This window comes from Pundamilia nyererei, unplaced genomic scaffold (genome assembly GCF_000239375.1).
Source record: "Pundamilia nyererei isolate P.nyererei 1_Seehausen unplaced genomic scaffold, PunNye1.0 scaffold00042, whole genome shotgun sequence".
Taxonomy (NCBI): Eukaryota; Metazoa; Chordata; class Actinopteri; order Cichliformes; family Cichlidae; genus Pundamilia; species Pundamilia nyererei.
In genome coordinates, this window is record NW_005187443.1 from 2,132,376 (window position 1) to 2,153,529 (window position 21,154).

General features: G+C 43.9%; 1 protein-coding gene across 1 annotated transcript in view; it reads right to left on the reverse strand.

Annotated features, from left to right (window-relative positions):
- LOC102208776 (RNA-binding protein Musashi homolog 1-like) overlaps positions 1-19,931 on the reverse strand; it is a 22,176-nt gene extending 2,245 nt beyond the window's left edge. The window contains exons 1-11 of the mRNA XM_005731290.2: positions 19,767-19,931; positions 19,189-19,229; positions 18,323-18,404; positions 18,100-18,184; positions 10,461-10,502; positions 9,907-9,999; positions 3,098-3,146; positions 2,505-2,587; positions 2,223-2,340; positions 948-1,028; positions 288-344 (exon numbers count right to left, since the gene is read on the reverse strand). Coding sequence (XP_005731347.1) covers positions 288-344; positions 948-1,028; positions 2,223-2,340; positions 2,505-2,587; positions 3,098-3,146; positions 9,907-9,999; positions 10,461-10,502; positions 18,100-18,184; positions 18,323-18,404; positions 19,189-19,229; positions 19,767-19,831 — 796 coding nt within the window. The 5' untranslated portion in view covers positions 19,832-19,931. The remainder of the gene's footprint in view (positions 1-287; positions 345-947; positions 1,029-2,222; positions 2,341-2,504; positions 2,588-3,097; positions 3,147-9,906; positions 10,000-10,460; positions 10,503-18,099; positions 18,185-18,322; positions 18,405-19,188; positions 19,230-19,766) is intronic.
- Between the last annotated feature and the right edge of the window lie 1,223 nt (positions 19,932-21,154).

A 21,154-nucleotide genomic window follows, 5' to 3' on the forward strand; every position in this document is an offset into this window, starting at 1 on the left:
GTTTGCATTACCTTTGAACCCTATTTCTACCTGCTGCTGGATTGCCTCACGTGTACATAGGCAGACTATTTCTTAAATCAAAAATTAAATCTAAATCTGATTTTAAAAGTAAAAGTAAACAGGTTTGTTTTTTGGGTTATGCTGCTTTTGTTTTTGAAGAAGTATCCCAGTGATTCAGGGTTGCTGCATTTAGTAAAGATGGTCTTCGTGGTTTAACTTGGGTTTCTGCTGCTAAAGAGCTTCGGGTTTTCTTTTTAGGTTCTCAGAGGGGTTGTGGCAACACTCACCTGCCAGCTCAGGAGGGTGGGATGATGTCAGGAGGGGGGTCCTCTCTAAATGGAATTCTAGAAACAGAGAAGATCCAGAGAGAGAAAAATGTCTTTGTAAATAGTCGCCATCCACCAGCCATACTACAAAGGCACACACGCACACAGAGACAATGTCAACACAGATGCACGAGCACAGAAAGTAAAAACAAAAGAGAACAAAACAAAAAAAGAAAACCTACTGTAAGGACAGGCAGGAAGGTGGGAGCAAAGGAAAAGGAGGGGCGATACGGCCAATTGAATGGGGCTTACATAAGCAGATCAAATAAACAAAGAAGAATATAAGAGGAAGAAGGTCTAATATCACAAATGAAAGGCAAAAAACATCAGTAACTAACATTCGAAACAGAAGACAATGTTTCAGAAAGTGCAGAGGGTTTAAGTTACAGACAAGAGCACTTTAAAATCACACTTGCTGCAGCTGAAATGAAGGCGGCATGACACGCGAATCTGAGCGCGCACATGAACCTCTAGCCACGTGGCCGTTGCTGTTCATACATGTTTCGCCTCGCACTGTTAAAAACTGTCAGCATGCCGCAGCCTGTAGCCTTTAGCCTTTACTCTGTCCCTGTCTGCAGGCCTAAAGAGAGTCAGTGAGCTGTGTGGCTTATGCAGACGTACCTGGGAACTGGTAGGTGTATCCGGGCGCGATACCAGAGTAACTGCGGCTGGTGTAGGTAGCAGTCTGAAAACCCGGGTAGCCTGTTGGAGAGAGAAAGAGAGAGAGGATTAATTGACTGTATAAAGGAGCATGATGGCGAACTCAGAAAATGAGTTTTAGGAGAGGCTGCTTGGTGTGTGAGCAGAAATCACGATGAGTACACACAGGCAGATCTAGCCATCTGATCTATCCAGGTTTATTTTTGGAACCACCTCAAGAGTGCAGTCATACATTCACCTGCTGCAGTGGCAGTTAGCTAAGCGATCTCCTATAAGCTAATTTCCTCTGCTCTTGTACAACAGAGTGCAGCTACGAAGGAGTTACAGTAAAGATGGCTATTATTAACTACTGAGTGATTTAAGGTCATTTATTTGATTTTGCTTTCCCTCATCCGGGGTTCATTTTAATCAACCTCGGAATATTTTGAAATTTAAGGCGAAGCTCCGGACACTTGGTGATCCAGGCGTACACATTAGCTTAACGTCTGCGGGAAATGGGGTCATTAGAGATGAATTACACATGAGCCAGACCTAGTAGTATGAGTCACTGACATTTACAGGCCCTTACTGAGATTATGTATTACGATCTGAAATTTGCCAGTAGAGGGCATCAAACAACCACAAACTACAGCTGATGTAGCTCTCGGTTTTGATTTCTCAATGAGGATCTCTTCATACTGTATTATTACTCCAGCGTGTGGAGCCCTTCAGTCCGTGACCTCTAAACATTCGATACATCACAGAGAATAACATCATTGAAAGCAGGCGTTTAGCTTACGTAGCCTAAATATTTCTGAACGGAGGGTGCACCTACAATATGACATTTCTTAATTTTTAAAGCAGCTCCTTCAGTGTGAATGAGGAAACCTAAGAAATGCGTTCAAATTGCTGAGCTATTCCCAGCTAAATTAATGCACAGAAGACATTTTCAAGGCACTACTGAAATTTGAGTCAATGTTGTGATTTGGTTCCTTTTCTGTTATTTCTGATCAGCAACACATACAGAAATATGTCTCGTTTCGGTGTTTTTCCACATTCTAGATGTCTGAGTTTATTCTACTGTTACTTTTTTTGAGTATTTTTAGAATAAGTACAATCTAAAACTAAGCTACACACACATACTTGCATAATCTGTTATTTCTGTCTTCGTAAAGAAAAATGGTGTCAATCAGTGCTAGCACTTGATTAACAGTGATTTTTTCAGATACTGCATTTGCTGTTTGTTTAATACTTTACCTAACATGCCAATGCCCAGCATAAAAGCGTCCATCCCGTAGGGCATCACCCTGGAACGGCCTCTGGCTGAGCCTGTCGGCGTCATCACCTCCTTGGGCTGGGCTTTCTTGCACTCCACCTGAAGCAAAGAAAACAGGGAGTTAGTAAAAAAAAAACTACTGAAATAAAGACACTCAACAGTTACGCCACATGATTCGGTCTGGCAGTTGGGACACTGGGAACAAATCCCTACACCACCGAGTAAACCACGCTCTAAATATTTTTTACAGCTCACGTCCGTACCATTTTGTTGTTGATCTCATGGAAGTGGATCTCACACACTTTCTCAACCACATCTTCATTCTCAAAGGTAACAAAACCAAAACCTGGAAAAGAGCGAGAGAAAAAAACTCTTAAAGAAACCCTTGTAACATTTGAGCAACATTTGAAAGCATGTTGAATTTTCCACCTTTACACGGGCTCTGGATGTGAGTGGTTATAATGAGATGGAAGAACGAGCACAGCCATCAGAAAACATGTGATCACTTTAATGTCTCCCTTTTGTAACGTGCAACCCAAAGAGCTGAGGCCAACCTCACAGGTCTTGCTTGTTAATTAAGGTGTTAGCATCATGGAGGAGAGGGGGGATAGGGCGTGGCTAACTCCACCCTGCTCCTTTCTTTCTCCCCCCCTTCCCCACTTGTCTTAACTTAGATCCTGACTTTGTATAAACAGAAGTAGGCGAGAGCGGGGGAAAGACAACGTTAAGAAAAATTTGTTTGTTTGAATTTTTTTTTAGCTAGATCACCAGAGCTAATGACTCCATCGTGGTCCCACTTAAGCGTATCAACATAATGCGGGCGGGTGCACATTTGAGTATAACTCTGGGTACGCACCTCTATGTCTGTTGGTTGTTTTGTCAAACATGAGCATGGCATCATCGACCTGTGAGAACAAAGCACAGAATAGATGAGCTCGGACATCTTAACACGCGCGCGCGTGCACATCATTACACAGCATGGGGTGCCATTGTCCCTCTTTAGCATCGGAGTAAGAGGAGAAAACAGATGGAGAGGGTGGAGGGCAGAGACTTGGGCGGGGTGACAGGTGACAAAGGAGAGAAGAAAAAAAGAATGGAAGGGTGAGAGGGGAAGAGAGCGACGGGGAAAACAGGGGGAAAGAGGGCGCCGTGTAAAAAAATGAAATGAAATGCAATATATCAGCGGTAAAAAAGAGGCGCTGAATGTTCCCCATTCTTCGCTCTGCCTCCGTCCTTCACCCAAGTTCTTACAAACTCTGTCCCGCTCTCGCCCTTCTTTTGCTTTCGTTTGTTCACCCTCGCTGTCTTTCTTTCCCTCTCTGCAAAGTTTACCATTCCCATGGAGACCATGCAAAGAATTTCAATTAGAAGAATTCACCCCCCCCCACAAGCACATACACCCACTCCAGCTCATTTCAATGGCTGGAGAGAAAAGAAGAAGGGCTGATAAATAATGCTGTGATGAATAACAGCAATAAGAAGATTGAAAAAAGTTAAAAGTCTTGATGGCAGGTAGGAAGCCTGCCAGTGAGCATTCTGGATTATAGAGTAGAGAACGAAGTGAGCTGAGGTTTTTGTCAACACGCTCTCCTTTTATTCTACTTCTCCCTCCACTTTCCTTTTTGCACTCACTCCACTGCCCTATTCATATTCCACCTCCTCCCCCCCCCCTTTTTTTTTATCCCATTCCCTCCCTCCCTGCTTCGTCCTTCACTGGCAGGAAAGTTAGCAGCTTCTGACGGCATAAGGAGACACACGGAGAAGCCAAGGCCTGGGATCAAGGTGGAAGTAAAAACTTTCACATTTTCAGTGTTTAGCAGCAAAACAACAGAGACACATGAGCGTGACTGCATGGACAGCTTCAACATTATATCATGATTATTTCAAGAAAACAACAATATATTTAAAAAGAAGACTGAACGTCGCTCGCAGCTTGCAGGCGGCAGCATTTGTAAGTGTAAGTAAATGAAGAGCATTTACCAACCTTCTTTTCCAATGAGCTGCTGTCACTGATGATACACTTCCTAATTACAAGTGTGAATCTATTGAAACAAGGTGCCAGCAGCAGCTGCAGGAGCATTACAGTGCAATGGTAGTGAGTGACACAGCAGTATATACAGTGACACAGCAGAAATTCAAACGTGAGCACAAAACTAGCCCAGGTTGTGCTTTCCCTGGGACATTTAAGTAAAACTATAAAATAACTGCGTCGTGCTTTAGTTTAACAGTAACTACAGTAACTTAACCTCGCAACTTGTCAGCAGCCTGCACAGTATTGTCACACAATAAAGATGAAAGTGTTTTCTACCTGTTGTTTCTCAGGGTCGAGCTTTCTAATCAGCTGCTTAAAGCCCTGCTCTAACACCGTGTAACCGCATCAGTAATTTCCATCCGCCGTTCGCTCTTCCTGTCATATGGAGAGTGCTCTAGCATGCTCGGTTGAGTCATTTGTTTACTGTTGGGTCCCACATCACGGGCTGCTAGTATCTCCTGCTTCATAGCCTGCTTTGTACTCAAGGGTGTGTTTTTGCCATGTTTGTTATTTCCACCTTTAGTGGGTCTAATTTTCTCACATTTTTTCAAAGTACCGTGCTTTGCTTGGAGGGTGCTGCAGCAGCTGCTTTTCTAGCTACCACTCTTGCTGTCAGACATGCCTGGGCCTGTCTCCTTGCTGCTTGCACTGGGGACAATATGGCGTTGCTGTAGCATGTATGATATCGCGATATGATGTTTTTATATCAGCAAAAATAACCATATTATCGGGGACGATGATATCATATGCCAAAGCCCTACCACATGGCTATTTTCATTAGGCAGCGCGTGCTGAAACCCAAACCAGTGTAACCTGAGTGCCTGAGGCCTCTGGGTAGGCAGGTCATTTGATTTCTAAAACGTATCTCAGATGAAAAACACACATGCACGCCTTCTCGTCTGATTGAGATCAAGCCTGTGCAAGTGTTTGCACCAACGAAAGTGAAAAATGATATATGCAAAGAGGATCAAGGTTGCGTCTACAGCCCTCCTCACTCTCATCCTTGTTAACATATAGCATGGGACACACACACGCAAACACACACAGAGCTCCCCCCTGTGCTCGTCTTGCTGTCCTTCATTCAGTTTTTATCCTGCAACCCCCTCCTCCTCCTCCCTTCCCCTCTCCTTTCCTCTCCCCCTCATGTCTTCCAGCCTTCCGGTCATCCAGACTCAATGACACAGCAGAGAGCCAGGGAAGAGGACAGCAAGTAGACAGCTGCAGGCCAACATGTTATCATAAGAGTAGAGTTACACTCACAGCTAGTCCTCCTGTTAGCATTAGCAACATCTATTCTGGAAGAGATTAGCAAACCCTGCCAGCCAGAGGAGATTTTAAGTATTGGAAACAGAAAAATATTACAGATAATAAGCAGTATAGTAGTGCAAACATGGTTCTGCTAATTGTCCTCCATGAGAACAGAAAGATCTGCAGACTGTGGCCACACACCAGCCCCCCTCGCCTTTGCCAAAACCAATAAGGAGAAGATCTCACGATGTCCACTGCCCAGGGTGCTGTAAGACAATCTGATTGGATAGCTGTGAGTTCTGAGATTGACTTAGCAGCAGCTCTATCGCTAACTACTCAGCATGCATGCAGAGCCGAAGTAAACTTAAGGTCATATTCTCATAGTTCTGACATTCTCAGATGTACAGAGAACGAGGGTCAGCCGAGATCTCGAGCTGCTTCCCGAGAGCGGCATTAAAAATAACCGCTTTTTAGTGAAGCGTACCGCTATTGTACTGAAGAACAAGTGTTTGCTGACAAGTCCATTACACTTTTCTGCCAGATTATGAAAGGTGGCATTCACATTTTTTTCCCCGCCGTCTCCTCACATCTCCCTCCCTCGTTTCATTCTCGCTCGCTCTCTCCGGCCATCTCTCTCTAAACAGGCCAGCAGACAAAGTGTTCAGTCAAGCCTTCTAATCGCCAGCTCACATGGGTGAGTGGAGTCCCAACTTTTCCCGTCTGCCCTGTCCATGCTGCTTTTTTCATCCTATCCGCTCCTTCGTTTGCTTGCTAACCTACTCTCTGGGTTTACTTAAAAATGAAGATTTGAAATCATCGGGCTTTTCGTGTAGGATACAGAGAGGCAGGGTAAACAGGCATGAAAACAGAGATTTCCTTTGGATTAAACCTAACTGATTGTACGCCCAAAATGCCTGAAATGCTAATGCCTGAAATGTTAAACACACTTCTGTGTGTGGACAGATCTTATATTCAGCTTTGGCCAAAAAAAAAAGAAAAAAGAGCCACATGAGCTTGAGGGAAATTACAAGACCCTCATTTCAGACTTCTAATCGAAACATGGCTGCTGCAGTCTCATTGGCCTGGGAACATTTAGCAAGAGGCCCTCAGATTTTTTTCAACTAGGAAATCACATGTAAACAAAAGCCTCTGACTCCTCAGGTTGGCCCAGAACACCTGACGCGTCAACAACCGAGCAGCCACCCTAGTCCAAGTAGTGAAGTTTATCTAGGTGTTCTTAGAGGCTTGCTAAAAAACAACAACAACAACTTCGGCACATATCAAAGACTTGCATAAAATGCAGAGTGCATTCTGTGTTTTCCTTGCAAGGCGGTACCACAGTATGAAAATAAACAGGACACTGAGTCCTGCTCCAACCAAACCTGCACCTTGTAACCAGGCTCAGATAATAAACAAGAAATACCTCCCGCTCAGCAGGAATGCACTGTGGGATCGCCGCTATCCACGATACAGCTTTGGTCTCACGTGTCCAAACAGTCCAAATATTCCCTCATCCTGCGGAGGGAGTGTTGTCTTAGATATGAGTGTCTGTAATCACCGGGGAGAAATGATTCGGCACACAGACTGCAAACAGCCATTTTAAGCGAGTGCACCGAGGAGAAACGTGTCACATGTCACAACAGCCACCTGAATCGGTGCCACGGGTCACACGCTCGCAAATCCAGGTCTTCCGTGAGCACGCGGGCCGGAATTAAACGGCGTTCTTTAAATTTGAACCAGTACCTGAAATACAGTAATACCTCAAGCATGAGTCAGAGGCCAACTGAGAGAAAACACAGGCAGACACGAGGCAGAAGGAGCTTCGTGCTGTTAATTTCTTCCAACCCATTAGGCCCACATCCTGAAGCAATGCTCATTTTCAGACTGTCCTGCTCACCAACGGCGGCAGAGGCGCACACTTAATGTTTGTGACAACTGGATCGCCGGCTGTGAGCCTCGCTCTCCGTCTGCATGGGCACAAATGCATGCAAGCTCGCATCCACGACGATGCCACTGTCACACTTTCACGAGCACGCCCGTCTTTCCATTCATGCAAATACACACTTCTCGCACATTTTTTTTTTAAAAGGAAACGCACAAAAAAAGCACTGGATTATAGCGGGACAATGGGCGAAGGCAGGTCACCACGGCAACAAGCTGAGAGCGACTAGAGCAGGGTGTGTTTTTGTGTGTGAGATGGGAGGGTGTCTGAAGTACTGATTTTGGGTAAGGTGGGGGGGCTGTTACAGGAGCAGCTGTTGCATTTGATTAGTTAATACTGAAAAGGCTGATCTCCATTCGCGCACACAGTAGTTTGCTAAAAACTAACCCAACATGCCACGCTTTATGGATAATTTAACACACTTATTTCTCATCAGATTGGTCCTTTTTTCCCCCCTTTAATAATCACTTTTGCCCCTCACTACTATCTCAGCATTCCTCCTTCCCTCTGCCCTTCAACCTTTTTCTGAGTTCCCCTCCCACTCTCTCTCCACGGGGGGTTTCTTCTTCCCTTTCAGTCCCCTGCCATCTCCCTCTCCCTCTTCCCCTCCTGCTTTTTTTTTTTTAACCTCCCTCTACCCCCGGCCACTCATCTGTCTCCACAGCATGTGTTTGCCTTTCACCAAATTTCTTTCAAAAGAGCTAAGCAGGCCAAATGCAGAAGCCAGAAATGCTAATATGTGATCAGAAAAGAGCAAAAACAGCCAACAACAGAGATAAACTAACAAACTAAGTCATGCTAAAGCTGACGGAGCAGAACCACCGATGACCACACAGCATTTTCTTTGTTTCCCCTCTTTGATATTTGCACTCTTTAGAGAAACCCACTCTGAGGACTTCTGAAGAAGCTAGCTAAGGTTAAAAGGATGTATAACAGCGCAGCATTTGTTTCTTTCACTTTCACTGCGTGCCTTCGTTTCACTTTTTCTCCTAAAATAGGTCTGCTTTCTCTTTTTAAGGTGTCTCGACTTGAACCGAAAAACGGACATGCTTAAAACAAAAGCCATAAAAGTTTTTTTTTCTCTGTGGAAAAAAAAAAAGTTTGAAAGGAAAGTTAAAAAAAAACTTTTAGCTGGACAGAGTCAGTAGATGAATATAATCTATCAAAGGCATGCAGTCTATTAGAGCAGCCAAGCCCAACCAGAGGTACCCCAGGGTGTGCTTATGCAGCTACCAGAAGGTACACGGACAGATTGCGGGCAAGCTGAAGTAATTTGATACAATTTTTATCAAGTAATTTGATCAAAGTACTGTAACACCTGAACACAACAATTCCCCACTTATGGTGTGAAAACTTGTTAGAAGCTAACAGTAAGCTTGAAAACCACTGAAAAATGATTCACTTCAAAAATAACTGATTGAAATGTTTCTGTACTTTATTAAATTGTGAACTAAAAGTAGATGAAACACCTTAACGCTCATAAATTGTAAAAAGTTTAAAGTGTTGGCTAATGGAACGGAATTGTTAGGCTAATCGGAAAGCTAATTCTTCCTTAAAACTAAGAGAGGAGCTGCAAGCAGCCAAATGCTGACAAAATATTAGCATCCACCTTAAGAAATCTGGGTTAAAAGTAGAGGATGTAAACACCACACACCCACACGATACAATACTATCACAATATCTCACTCACGATAAGATATTAAGCTTTTGTAGTAACATATATTGTGATTTATCACCCTTTTTTCAACTACAAATTATGTCCTCAAGACAGCCAATATCTGTTTTATCCAATAAGATAAAGTTATCTCACTTCAGTTATTAATGTCAAGCACACCAACACCGTCACTTAAACCTGCCACAAATGTTGCCATAAGTCATAATGTTGCAGTTATATACAATCTGTTTCTGATAAAACAGCAATAAACTGTGATAAATTTTTAAAAAAAATCACATATCGTCTGCTGCCTGCACACACTTAACCATTACATTTGTGCTCAGCAGCCATCCTGTTCTGCAGAATACAAACAGCCGGCAGCCAGTTGAGTCGACGCAATCTGTCTATATTTATAAATTAAATAGAAATTATCTGCAAATGTCTAAAAACCTCTCTGAGAGTGATTCCAGTCAGTCCCAGTCAGAGTGCAACTGCTTGCAAAAAGGTCGCCCCCTATTATCAGGTGAGATGATAATGATTTATTAAAAAATTGATATTTATTGTCCCTTTATTGATACAATATAGCTTTGCAACATATCTATCTATCAACTGCCACTTAAAAACCACTAAAATGCTCATATATCTAATATGATGGGTATTATCTATGAAGGGTAAGTCAAGGTCAGACCAAGGTTGAGCAGCAGCAGTCCAGCTGAAAGACAGCTTTTCAGAGTGAAGGCTTAAGCATGATGGTTGCAAGTATTTAGTAGGTTTGTGCATTTTTTTTACCTTTCCAAACTGGTCAAAATATTGCTTCACATCTTCGATGGTGGTATTGACTGACAGTCCTCCGACAAAGATCTTCTTTGTCCTGGTCACCAGCTAACAGCGCAGAAGGAAAAGAAGAAGAAGGTATCTTTTATCACTAATAACATTAGGTCTGTGCTAGCTCCCTGCGATAAAGACACTTTGTGTTGGTTGGCGTTTGTCTAATCTCAAAGGTTGCTTAAAGCTCTTCTTGGAATTCAGACTAATTGATGTCAATTTAAGGCCTCTGAGGCGTGTGCATGCGAGCAGCATGTGTGCAGGTGAATAATCGGCGCAAGCATCCATTTAGGTGTGAGCCAGAAAATGCATGTGTGTGCGTGTGTGCACGTATACAGGCGGCAGTGCAGGAGCCTGTGTACACAGGGTCATGGTGTCAGGCTGGGCAAGTGGATTGTAGCTCCAATTAGATCATGTGCCTGACTCTAATCCCAGCCAACCAGGGCTCCCTTATTAGGGGTGACACATGACATCATCTCCACTCCTCCTTGCTGTTAACTCCTTCAGGGTGCACTCACCTTGGGCTGAGCCCGGCGGGGAAACGCCACCTTTGGGTCGATCTGTAGGGAAAAGATGAGTCATGATGAGTTTTTGTTGTCGTTTTTTAAGTGATAAATCAATACATTTGATTTGTTTATAAAAAATATATATATAGATATCAATGCTGTACTCTTTCTGTTGTAACAGAAGCAGGCAGCAAATGCATAAATAATCTACGACTGGTCATCAGGATATAATCAACTACATTTGCCAAAAAGACATTTACAAGCTGCACACCTTCTACACGTTACTACATGTTCTGCTCCGTACTATTATGTTTGGGGTCAATTAGACCACAGAGATGTCTAATTCACACTCTGTTCCAATAACAGACTTATTAAGGATTTGGGAGCAGTAAGGCTACAAAGGAAGTACCATCATACTAATAACAGACACGGCATAAGCAAGTTTGGATCGCTGGCAACCATAAACACAAGTTATCCAGCCTCAAACGTGTCATTGAATGGTTGGGGGACTGGAAATGCACATAATATATATATATAGGAAAGCGATATTAAAATATATCTGACATTTGATTTTTTTTTCCCAGCAATGATACCGAATCTCTACCTGCTCTGGTTTTGTTGCTCAAAAGTTCCTGTTCAAAAAACCGCTGCGCACGTCAATGAATTATCACCCTGTTAACTAACTAGAATTTGTTACAACACAGAGCCTCTAAGTCTGGACTACAGGTCCAGAAATAGATCGTATGCTAATCCGCGAATATGTATAGTAGACCCTTGTTTATGCAAGCCCCCGAAAATCCAAACACGGCAGCTAAACAAACACGCATAGGGAACAAAATACACAGTGAGACAGGAATATGTACTTTCTCTGAATTGTGTGTTGAGACACAACTAAATGCATCTTCGCCACAAACTACACAGAGCGGGGCAGTCTTGAATCCAAAATGAGCATCTAAGATTCTGAATATATCACACATAGATTTTTTTTTTTCTAAATCTCACAAATCCTGACAAGCTCCATTTTGGATTAGCTCGATTTGACTGTATCCATATTCCTCCCCACTGGAATGTCTCAGCATTGGTCAAGGTTACAGATAAAATTAGAAGTAAATGAGCTTTGAATGAGCTGGCCTTTAATAATGCTAAATATGCAAAGCTCGGCCTGGCATTTTAAATTTGTGCGGAATCTCGTGTTATTCTCACTCAAACCGACGAGTGAGATGATTTTTAGGTCACAGGACCTTGTAGTGTATTATGGTCTTAGAGTTTCATCTTTGTTCTAATAATTGGATGTGTGAAGCGAAACCCCTCGTGTCTCCCACAGCCGCTATCAGAGGTATTGAATTGATATTGGCAGTAAAAAGTGCCCTGTGAAATAGCTTAAAATAATTAGTTCTAATGCGAACAATACTCACGACACAAAGGAGGGTGTTCGTTCAATATTCAAACAATCCTTTCATCTCGCCCCTGTGATAATTCCCTGCTTCTGATGACAAATCTACTGACACATATATCCTTCGAGGACCTTTAAGTGCTTCACATTTGCCGCCGCTTCGAGAGCACAGCGCTGTGTAACTAAGATGCAGCTGCAGCGTCCTTGGAAGGGATTGCAGAGGGACTTTACACCTTAAAGTGGGACACAAAGATGAGAAGAGCCATGTCACCTCCAGCTGGTCAGCGCACAAAGACTAAGGTGACAAGGACGCACGAAGCCACCGGCGACTATCCGCTACAACCGAGCGCGCTCACAAACAATGACAACACAGCATTTCTGTGTCAGTGTGGACCAAATGTGACATTACAGTGTTACAGATGTGTGTGCGTTTGCCCGCTACATGATTCAGCTTTTTTAGCCATTTTTATTTAAATGTGTCACAAATAATACTGACTTATAAACTGAACATCGGGTCACTGCCGTGATCAAGCACGATGAACATGAGTAAGAGAATTCATTTTACTCACACCGCGCATTCACACCCAGCATGGCAGCATTTGACCTTGTTCAATAAAAATGTTTTTAAAATAATTAAACATCGTTTTTGTGGAGTCTATGTTTGAAATGTATTTAATGAGAGAAGATATGTATAAACTTAGAGTTAATATCAAAGCTTTTCTTCACATCATTCCAGCCCAAATACTGCAAACTCAGATGCATCAATTTCTACACACTAGTTTCACTGTTTACTAAAAACAATAGAGTTATAGTACAACTGTACTACTGGAAAGAAACTCATTTATATTACAGCGCAATATAATTATCACAATTAAACAACTCCAAGCGTCTGTAACATCCTAATGACATCACCGGTTGGCGTACGTGGGCAAAATGTCCGTTGTTCCTCTTGGCACTGAAGTGCTGAGAGGTCACTGCCTCAGGCTTTCTGTTCAGCCCACCTGCCTTGTACTGTTTTAACGCGACAAGAGGGCAGGAGCTGCCTTGAGGCGATCATGTGGCAGAGCATGAGCTGAGAATGACAGCGGTCAGACATCTAACACGAGCCACATTGTCCATTGTTATCACCATTGTAAACACACGAAGAAAAAAACATCAGTTTCTATAAGCTAGTTGTAAACAAGCACTAATGTCCAAGTCTTTTTTTTAATTCATCCAGCAGCATGTTGATTAGTTACGTTTTCTCGGAAACCGCCTTTCTTTTAAGAAGTGTGAAATCAGTATGTTTGCATGACTCAATTCAATTCAACTGTATTTACATAGCACCAAATCACTATTATAGTCATCTCAAATTACTTTATGATGTAAAATAATAGAGAGAAATCGCCAAGAGGACCCTCGCACCTATGAGCAAGCACTTGTTGACAGTGGGAAGGAAAAACTCCCCTTTAACAGGAAGAAGCCTCCAGCAGAACCAGGCTCTAGAAGGGGCAATTATCTGACGCGACCAATTGGGTGTGAGGGGTGGAAGACGGGACACAAATTATGATTTTTTATGGGCTAATTAAATACCTAAGAAATCAAGATATGTGATCACACTAAATTTTAGGATCAGATTACCCATCATACTTCACATTTTTACAAATTAACAGTATTGTTACAGCTAGTAAATTATCAGAAGCTCTTCAAAATACTGAAGGTTACCAGCTAGGCTACGTTAGGCCTAATGTAATATCTGTAGCAGTGCTACTACAGCTACTGTCATGCCATGCTGTTAAAAAAAATCGTTCCACTTCAGTGAAGTAACAGAATATATCTAACATGTAATTTCTACATCTGGCAGTACTCAGAGGGAGGCAATAATAAAAATGAAAACTAAAGCATCTATCAGAGTGGCGGATTAGCCTCAAGGAAGACAGATAGGCCACAAAGCAAAAAGTGAAATGACTTAGCCAGGTCACTGTTTGCAACACTCAGAAATAGCTCTTCGGTGGCTTGACATTTAAAAAGAAGCTCGGCCACGTAGCGTTCCCAATCATACTGGTGAAAGCGTAACTACTCAAGAAAAATGTGAAAACCTTTCTAGAAAGAAAAAAAAAAGGTGCTTTTCCCAGACTTGACAGACAAGAGTTATAACTGAGTGTTCATGAACTGGTCTAACATCCTGCTTCATGACATCCAACCTCCGCTCATTCTAAGCAGCGTAGTGACAGCAGAGCCTGCAGTATGATTTTAGTGGTTTTAGCTTTTAAGACTACTCTAATCTACGACCAATAGTCACCTCGCAGGGCGCGGCGTGTCCACCAGTGTTACAAACTGGAAAACAAAAATCAAAGCATGAATAAATTTTGAAAAAAAATTTAAAAAAAATGCCAAACCAGTAGATGCGTACGTGTAAAGGTGAGAGAGCACAGAGAGAAAGAGAAGGCATTCATTTGGAAAACAGAGTCAGCCCAAGAGAAAGCGGGCCTGTCCAGTGTGGTGGTGCAGTCCCAGCAGGCAGCCCCTCTGATTTCATTAATTAACAGGACAAAGAGTACAAAACAGATGGGCCCGTAGAGGAACTGGGGCTCCCGTGCTACCCCCACAGGCACACATACATATACACTTACACACACACATTCACAAGCACCCAAACAATGCAGCGAGAGTGGAAACGCTAACACGAGGATACAAAGTGACATACGTGCAAAGTTCATAGGTGAAAACACAAGCATATACACACAGACATTCAAGCTCTGATACACTGGCCGAGTTTCCAAGACATTCTCGCAAGAAAAGGGCAACCACGTTGATAAAAAGACACCACGGGCTACCGTCATTATGACAAAATAATCAATATGAGCTTAACAAAAAGCTATAAACACCCAAGGACACGAAAGGGGCTGACATGTCAATACATGCACACAGTGTAAGAGGGAGACTTGGTTTGGGCTCAGGCCAGCCGGGTCAATCTGCACAGCTGAAGAATGGCACAGTAATTAGTTAACGAAGCTCACTAATGAGGTCCTCCAACCTAACCCCGTCCCTACCGCTTGTAACCCTCTATGTGAGCGCCTAACCCGTGTGGCTGCTGTGCTCGGTTGTGTTTACTGTTGGGGTGGGGTGGGGGGTGGGGGTTTGTGTACATTTAACATGACAAGAGAGCTCTCTCGCTCCACCTTCAGAGCTGCTCCAAGCTTTATCCCGGATCTGATGTCGTGCACGGACCTCAGGAGCCCAATCCAGTTTGTTTCATTCAATCCGATTAGTTGCTTTACAGATCCATACTAATTACAGCACAGTGCCTTCCCTTCTCTCCTATTCTTCACCTTCTCCATCCCCCTTCTCCTTGTTTCGTGCACGTCAGCATTAACAGCTAATCTTCCAATCAGGAGCGAGCAGCCCATCCTGGCATTTAAACTCTCCACTAACCAGGTGTTAGACCACTAGCAACTGCAGACTATGGGGCCTGTGGCCCACAGTGGCTGCTGCTAACATATGTCATGGGCTACAGATGAAAGCGGCTATATTAGCACAATGCTGACGACTTCTTTAGCCTCGCAGACAAGTCGCGCCAAAAGCAGCAATTTCCACCTACTATATAAAACACCTTGAAAAGGACATTCCAGCTTACTTGCGCTAAAAACAAATCACATAAAATAAAAATAATCAGTGTGTTTCTTATCTGTCTGTGCCTTCTATTAAAAATGTTTTCAGTAACCTGTATTCAGCACTACACTGGGCTTTTTAGGGGGTCGTTTTGAGAGACAGAGTTCCCTGTGAAGAAATAGCAAATGCCAAATAATCACACTAATCACCAAAAACCATAATTCACCACAGTTTTTTAAAAATCTGAAATCACCGCACAGAGGGAGCGAGAAGTGGTCTCTTTTCAGAGAATATCTGGCCTCGTCTTTTACTTCTTCCCGTAACCGGTTCCAGTGAAGCATTTTCTCCAAGAAAACAAATACCAGTTGTGCCCTTCTTCTCCGGCCAGGGAAATACAGCAGCACACCAATGCCCCGAGGCCACACTCTGCCCCCGACAGGAAATCTAACCTCGAACAAAAACAACAACCTCGACAGACCCTCTCACTGAACACAACAGACAGCCTTATTGCATTATAACTGAACAATTACAAGAGTTCACTTCATATTTTAACCTGTGACTTTCATTTTCCGAGGGCAGCTAGCACGATGTAACAGGACTGTAAATGTTTAATACCGCTTCTAACCAAGCAGCGTGGACCTTGCACCGGTTAGTTTGCACCTGACTTCTCACCCCGTGCATTTTCTCCTTTTCACATCGCCCGTCCCCGCTTCATGCCTTTCACATATTTTCTCGCAAACCAAAGCTCAGCATAACAAGGCATACACATCACAGCATCAAATATTCTTCCTCGTGCCTGTGAGGAATGCCTCTTTCACGTCTCAGGCTGATCAAACAATACTGTGGAGAGGGAGACTCCAGGTGTGATGCAAAAACGTTCTCTCAAATATGTTTTGTGTAGCGTTTCGAGAATTAAGCTACAAGCAAGGCAAGAAAAAAGAAAATACATCCCAATTTGGCAAATATGAGATTTGCAACAAATAAATTCTGGGCTCAAATTTCCAAAACGGAACAACAAAATGGCAACCATACCCCCCATTTAAAACGCCTTGTTGGATAAATGGTACCATGGCACGCTTCCCCCCGCAGACTGCTGCCACAACAACCTGAGCAACCCAGCCTTGCATTTGAGTCATTAACATTATTATTGTTTAGCCTTATGCCGTATTTTGGTTTATAATAGGGCAACGCCTAACCCCACCAGTGGCCTGCCAAGCTGAGCTACCAGAGGCGTCCAAAACCAGCGTTCACATCCCACACACACACAAATACAGAGGGTCTGGCTCTCAAAGGCTCTGGCAGCACCTAGTTTTAAGAGGTAACATGACTCACTGAGTAATATTTTGCAGCTTCTTAGAACCTACTTCCAAGGAAGGTGAAAAAGGAATAATAAAAAAAAAAATATGGAGAGATTACCAGCAGCAGCGCTCATTTTGTAATAAATATCAGGACCTCCAGCGGTGGTGCTTGAAGGTCTGATTATTTCACAAAACTGCATCTTTAAACTTTCTAAATTATGAAGAGTCTCACTTAAAAAAACAAACATGATATCATAATCTTGCGTACTTATAAATGCCCAACAAAACTTGACACTATCTTTGTGCCACCCAATCAACCAAATCTTAAGTCAATGCAAAATAGCTGAGAAGTTGTTATGGAGACATAAATCCCACTGGGCTGTGCAGTTACAGCACCGTCTCCTGAGGCTGGCGTCACCCCCAGCAACAGGCCTGCTCCAACAAACTAACCAACTCTACCTTTCCTCTGCCCCTGGGCCCTGCTGACTTTCTGTGCCACCGATTTTCACTCTCAAATGATCCTATTGTGTGTGTGGTTAGGAAAGACAACAAGCTGGCAAAGACACACCCAGTCCCCAATCCTACAACCAATCTGCATTACCAAGACAGAGGCATTCACACTTTAATAGATATTCAAATGTGGGCCTCGGGTTCTCACCAAAACAAACCAAAAAGATTCGCACTCGTGCCCAAGTCACTGTCTCTCGCAAAAATATGAATTACCTGAACACAAGGGTGCTGCCTGTCCTCTGGTTTGGTGAGTGGTTTGTAAAATTTGCCCACATTTGTTTGTTCATGTTTAAGCAGTGTAGGAGGGGGAAATCACAGAGACACACACTCACAAATCTCGGAGTTACATCACTATTTAAATTCAGCTGCTCTGACCCCACAGTCTTCCTTCTCCCTGCCATCAGTTTTGGAATCCACTCCCACACTTCTTGCCACCCCCAAAAAACTCTGAGAGCTGCCACTAAAAAAAACGTATCACTTGCTATTTCCTATGAAAAAAAGAAGAAGGGGAAAAACTTGTGAACTCTCTACTGTGCATAAAAACCTGTGAGGGTTTTTGCAAAGGGGCTCCTACCCCATTCAGGTCCCCAGGTAACCATGGCAATGAAGACCAAGAAAGAACGCTTTCATGTTGGCGCCCTGAACCAGGATTTGGAGGGGGAAATGAGCAGAAGAGGAGAGGAGGAGGAGGGGTGTGGGCTCCAAAATGCACTCCTCAACTTTACAAGCCATAGGGTTGGAGGTAAAATGCACCCAGAGAGAGAGAGAAGGGGTGGGGGGGAAGAAACAGGCTACACACTCCCAAAGAAAGAAAAGTTGCCCAAGTTGTACCATCCACTTCAAAAGTTTAAAAACTCACCGTTTTAGAATCCAGCTCGTGTCTGTTTTGTGCCAAAACCTTTTCCACACCGGCTTGTTCTGTGTATGTTACAAAGCCGAACCCTCTGTAAAACGCGGGGGGGAGAAAGCACACGCAAGTGACAAAATCAGAATGCAAACTCACGACAGCTCTCATGGAAAAGCATGGAAGAGCATGAGGCATCCGGTGATAGGACGCCGGAGCGCACACGCCTCCTTCTTACCTCGACCGCTTGGTAACGGGATCCCGCATCACCATGCACTCCTTCACCTCGCCGAATTTGCAGAAGTACTCCTTCAAGCCCTCTGCAAAGACACCGGGGAGACACCGTTAAAGGGGAAGGGAATGAGAGAAGGATTTCTCTCTAAACAGGGCCCTGGTGTGCTGTGCAGTGGCTGAAGCGAGACAATGGGGGTCGGGCGGACCACGTTGTGTTTGTGTGCGTGTGTCCTGCCGAGGTTTATACACCGGGCTCTCTTTGGCCATTCAGCACAACCAGCCCCATTAGGCCCTGCGGACCACAAACAAAGCTACACACTTGGTGACGCTCGCTGTTTTGACACAGCAGCAGCAGAAGCAGCAGCAGTGGAGATAATAACACGGGCCGTCGCAACAAGACTAAACTGTGCCCGTGCGTCAGCCTGCGCTCACGGCTCTTCGAATAAATGAATGAATTGAGCGGAGTGCTACCAATAAGGAAAACAACAACACTATCGTGGCCCATGATGACGAGCCCAACTTCCAGCTTTAACGCTGATTAATCGATCACTTTAGTGTTTTTTTCCTTTTTTCTACTCTGAATGCCCTCCTCGGGTTATTAAGAGTGTAACGAGTGCACAGGAAAGGAAGGCAGACAAGTCGTCGTGTGCGCACGATTAATCTCCTGCGTCTCCCGACTCTAAACCTAGAGCTTGATCCTTAATGAATAGGAGGCTTTGATTTGAACTGTTCACCGCGTTTCTCCTTAAAACTTCAAGAAGCCTCGCAGGTTATCGCCACAGCTATTATTAGAGCAAACGTTATATTTTAAAAGGAGTAAACAGGAGGCTTTCATCCAGACTTATTAAAGTAGCGTGCGGGACAGCTCACCTTGTGTTGTCTGCCAACTCAGACCCCCGATGAACATTTTGCTGAATGAGAGAAACAGAAGCTGTAAGTCACAGATTTTTTTCTCAAAGCGTCTTTTAAGCACAACACATGCACATTCGTGGAGTGAAGGGGGGGATCTGGAGGATCTGTGCGTAATATAGCATCAATAAAGTAAGAAGAAAGCATCGGCCATGTTGCGAAGTCACCAATCGGCCAGTCGGGCCGTTATAATCCCCTAGAGGAGGAGGAGGAGGAAAAAAAGGAGAGGATTTTCCAGATGATGGAAGAGAAGTTACAATGTGGCCTTCTGGTGGAAAAGCGAGAAAAATAAACAAACAAGAGGAGGGGAGGGAGAGAGAAATAACAGGCGGAAAGCAAGCGGTGCGTCTGCGTCTCCTCCGCTGAGTCTATCCATCCCACACATAGAGAGAGAGACACACACACATACACACACAGCGTGCTTGTCTTTTGTCTCGGCGCGGCTTCGCTCCCCGCACTGAACTCAACTTAAGTCCAAGGTGAACTCAAACCGGGCCGAGAGGCGAGCGAAACACGGGCGCACGGACTCGGGCTGTTACCAGGGGTCGTGGGGGGAGTTGTCCGTGCCGGAGGACAGGCTGCTCTGGCTCCCTTCCGTATCCATTCTGCTCTCCGCTGGTATATTCCCGCACTGTGAGGCGAGGAGAGGCAGTGAAGCTCCACTGCTGCTGCTGCTGCTGCTGCTCCAGACTCAGGGGCGGGCAAGCACGATGGGAGGAGGGGAGGAGGAGGAGGGGTCGGGGAGAGGGGAAGGGGGGTGAAGGGGGGAGGGGGCAGCAGAGGTGGGGGTGGGGTGGTTTAAAAAAGAAAAAAAAGAGGAGGGGTGAGCGAGGAAGCGCACAGATGCATATACGCTCACAGACAGACTCCGCCTCTACCTCCTTTTCCCGTAGCCTACCCGGGGCCTCGGACCTCCCCTCCTGCGCGCATTGCCTGCCTTTTATTCATGCTGCCAGTGGCGCTCTCTGTGTAGTGTTTCCCCGCCGTTCTCGTCATTGGTTGAATCACAACAGCGTGGCCCATTAATACCCTCCTGGATGTCTTGAAATGTTCGGACGAGAGAACGATTCAATAAATAAACATTTCAAAGACAAGGATCTGATTTAGGACGCACAGAATTCATCACAGGTTTTGTGTGCTAAAACTGTTTTTTATTGTTGTTTTTTTTAATTTGCTTGTTAGGTCTCTGTCACTCATTAGTAATCTCTTCATATCAGCTTAATATATGAGCAAGGTTTGGGCTGCTCTACAGGAAGACATAATGGAAAAAAATGGCTTCCTGTGGTGCCAGGTTAGGCCTCAGGTGACATGAAGCATCTGTAACCAGGATACAGTTTGTGAAACAGCCATCGCTGACTGGAAGCTGCTCTTTTATTTTCATATTGCATATGTCAGCGAGGTCCTGCTTTCTATCTGTGTTATATATTGGTTCTCACACGTGATCTCACTGAGTCATAATTAAATGTGATCATATATGATCTGATTTAAACTTGGGCCTACAATGTCAGGATGTTATTTGATCTTATATATAATGTAATCAGTGCCATAGTGATGTATCATGTGATATTATACAATGTAATGCAATTTTATTAATGTGATGTAATGTATACTGATTGATAGGTGAAGTGGATAACCTTCATCATGTCATTTCAGGCTGCTGAACCAACAGCACACTCCAACCATACTAATTGGACAGGAATGGCTCAGGGAACACTTAAGGCAGAGGTGTCAAAAATAAGGCCTGGGGACCAGAATCAGCCCGACAAAGAGTCCAGTCTGGTCCACTGGATGACTTTACAAATTGTGAAGGAGGGCTTAAATTTTTGGGTTTTTAAATGTATTTTTAATAAGTTTTCCAGCTTTTTCTGATGAAGTCCTCCCATTCATATCACACCTTATCATATCACTTCCTTATTTTTCAATTGGA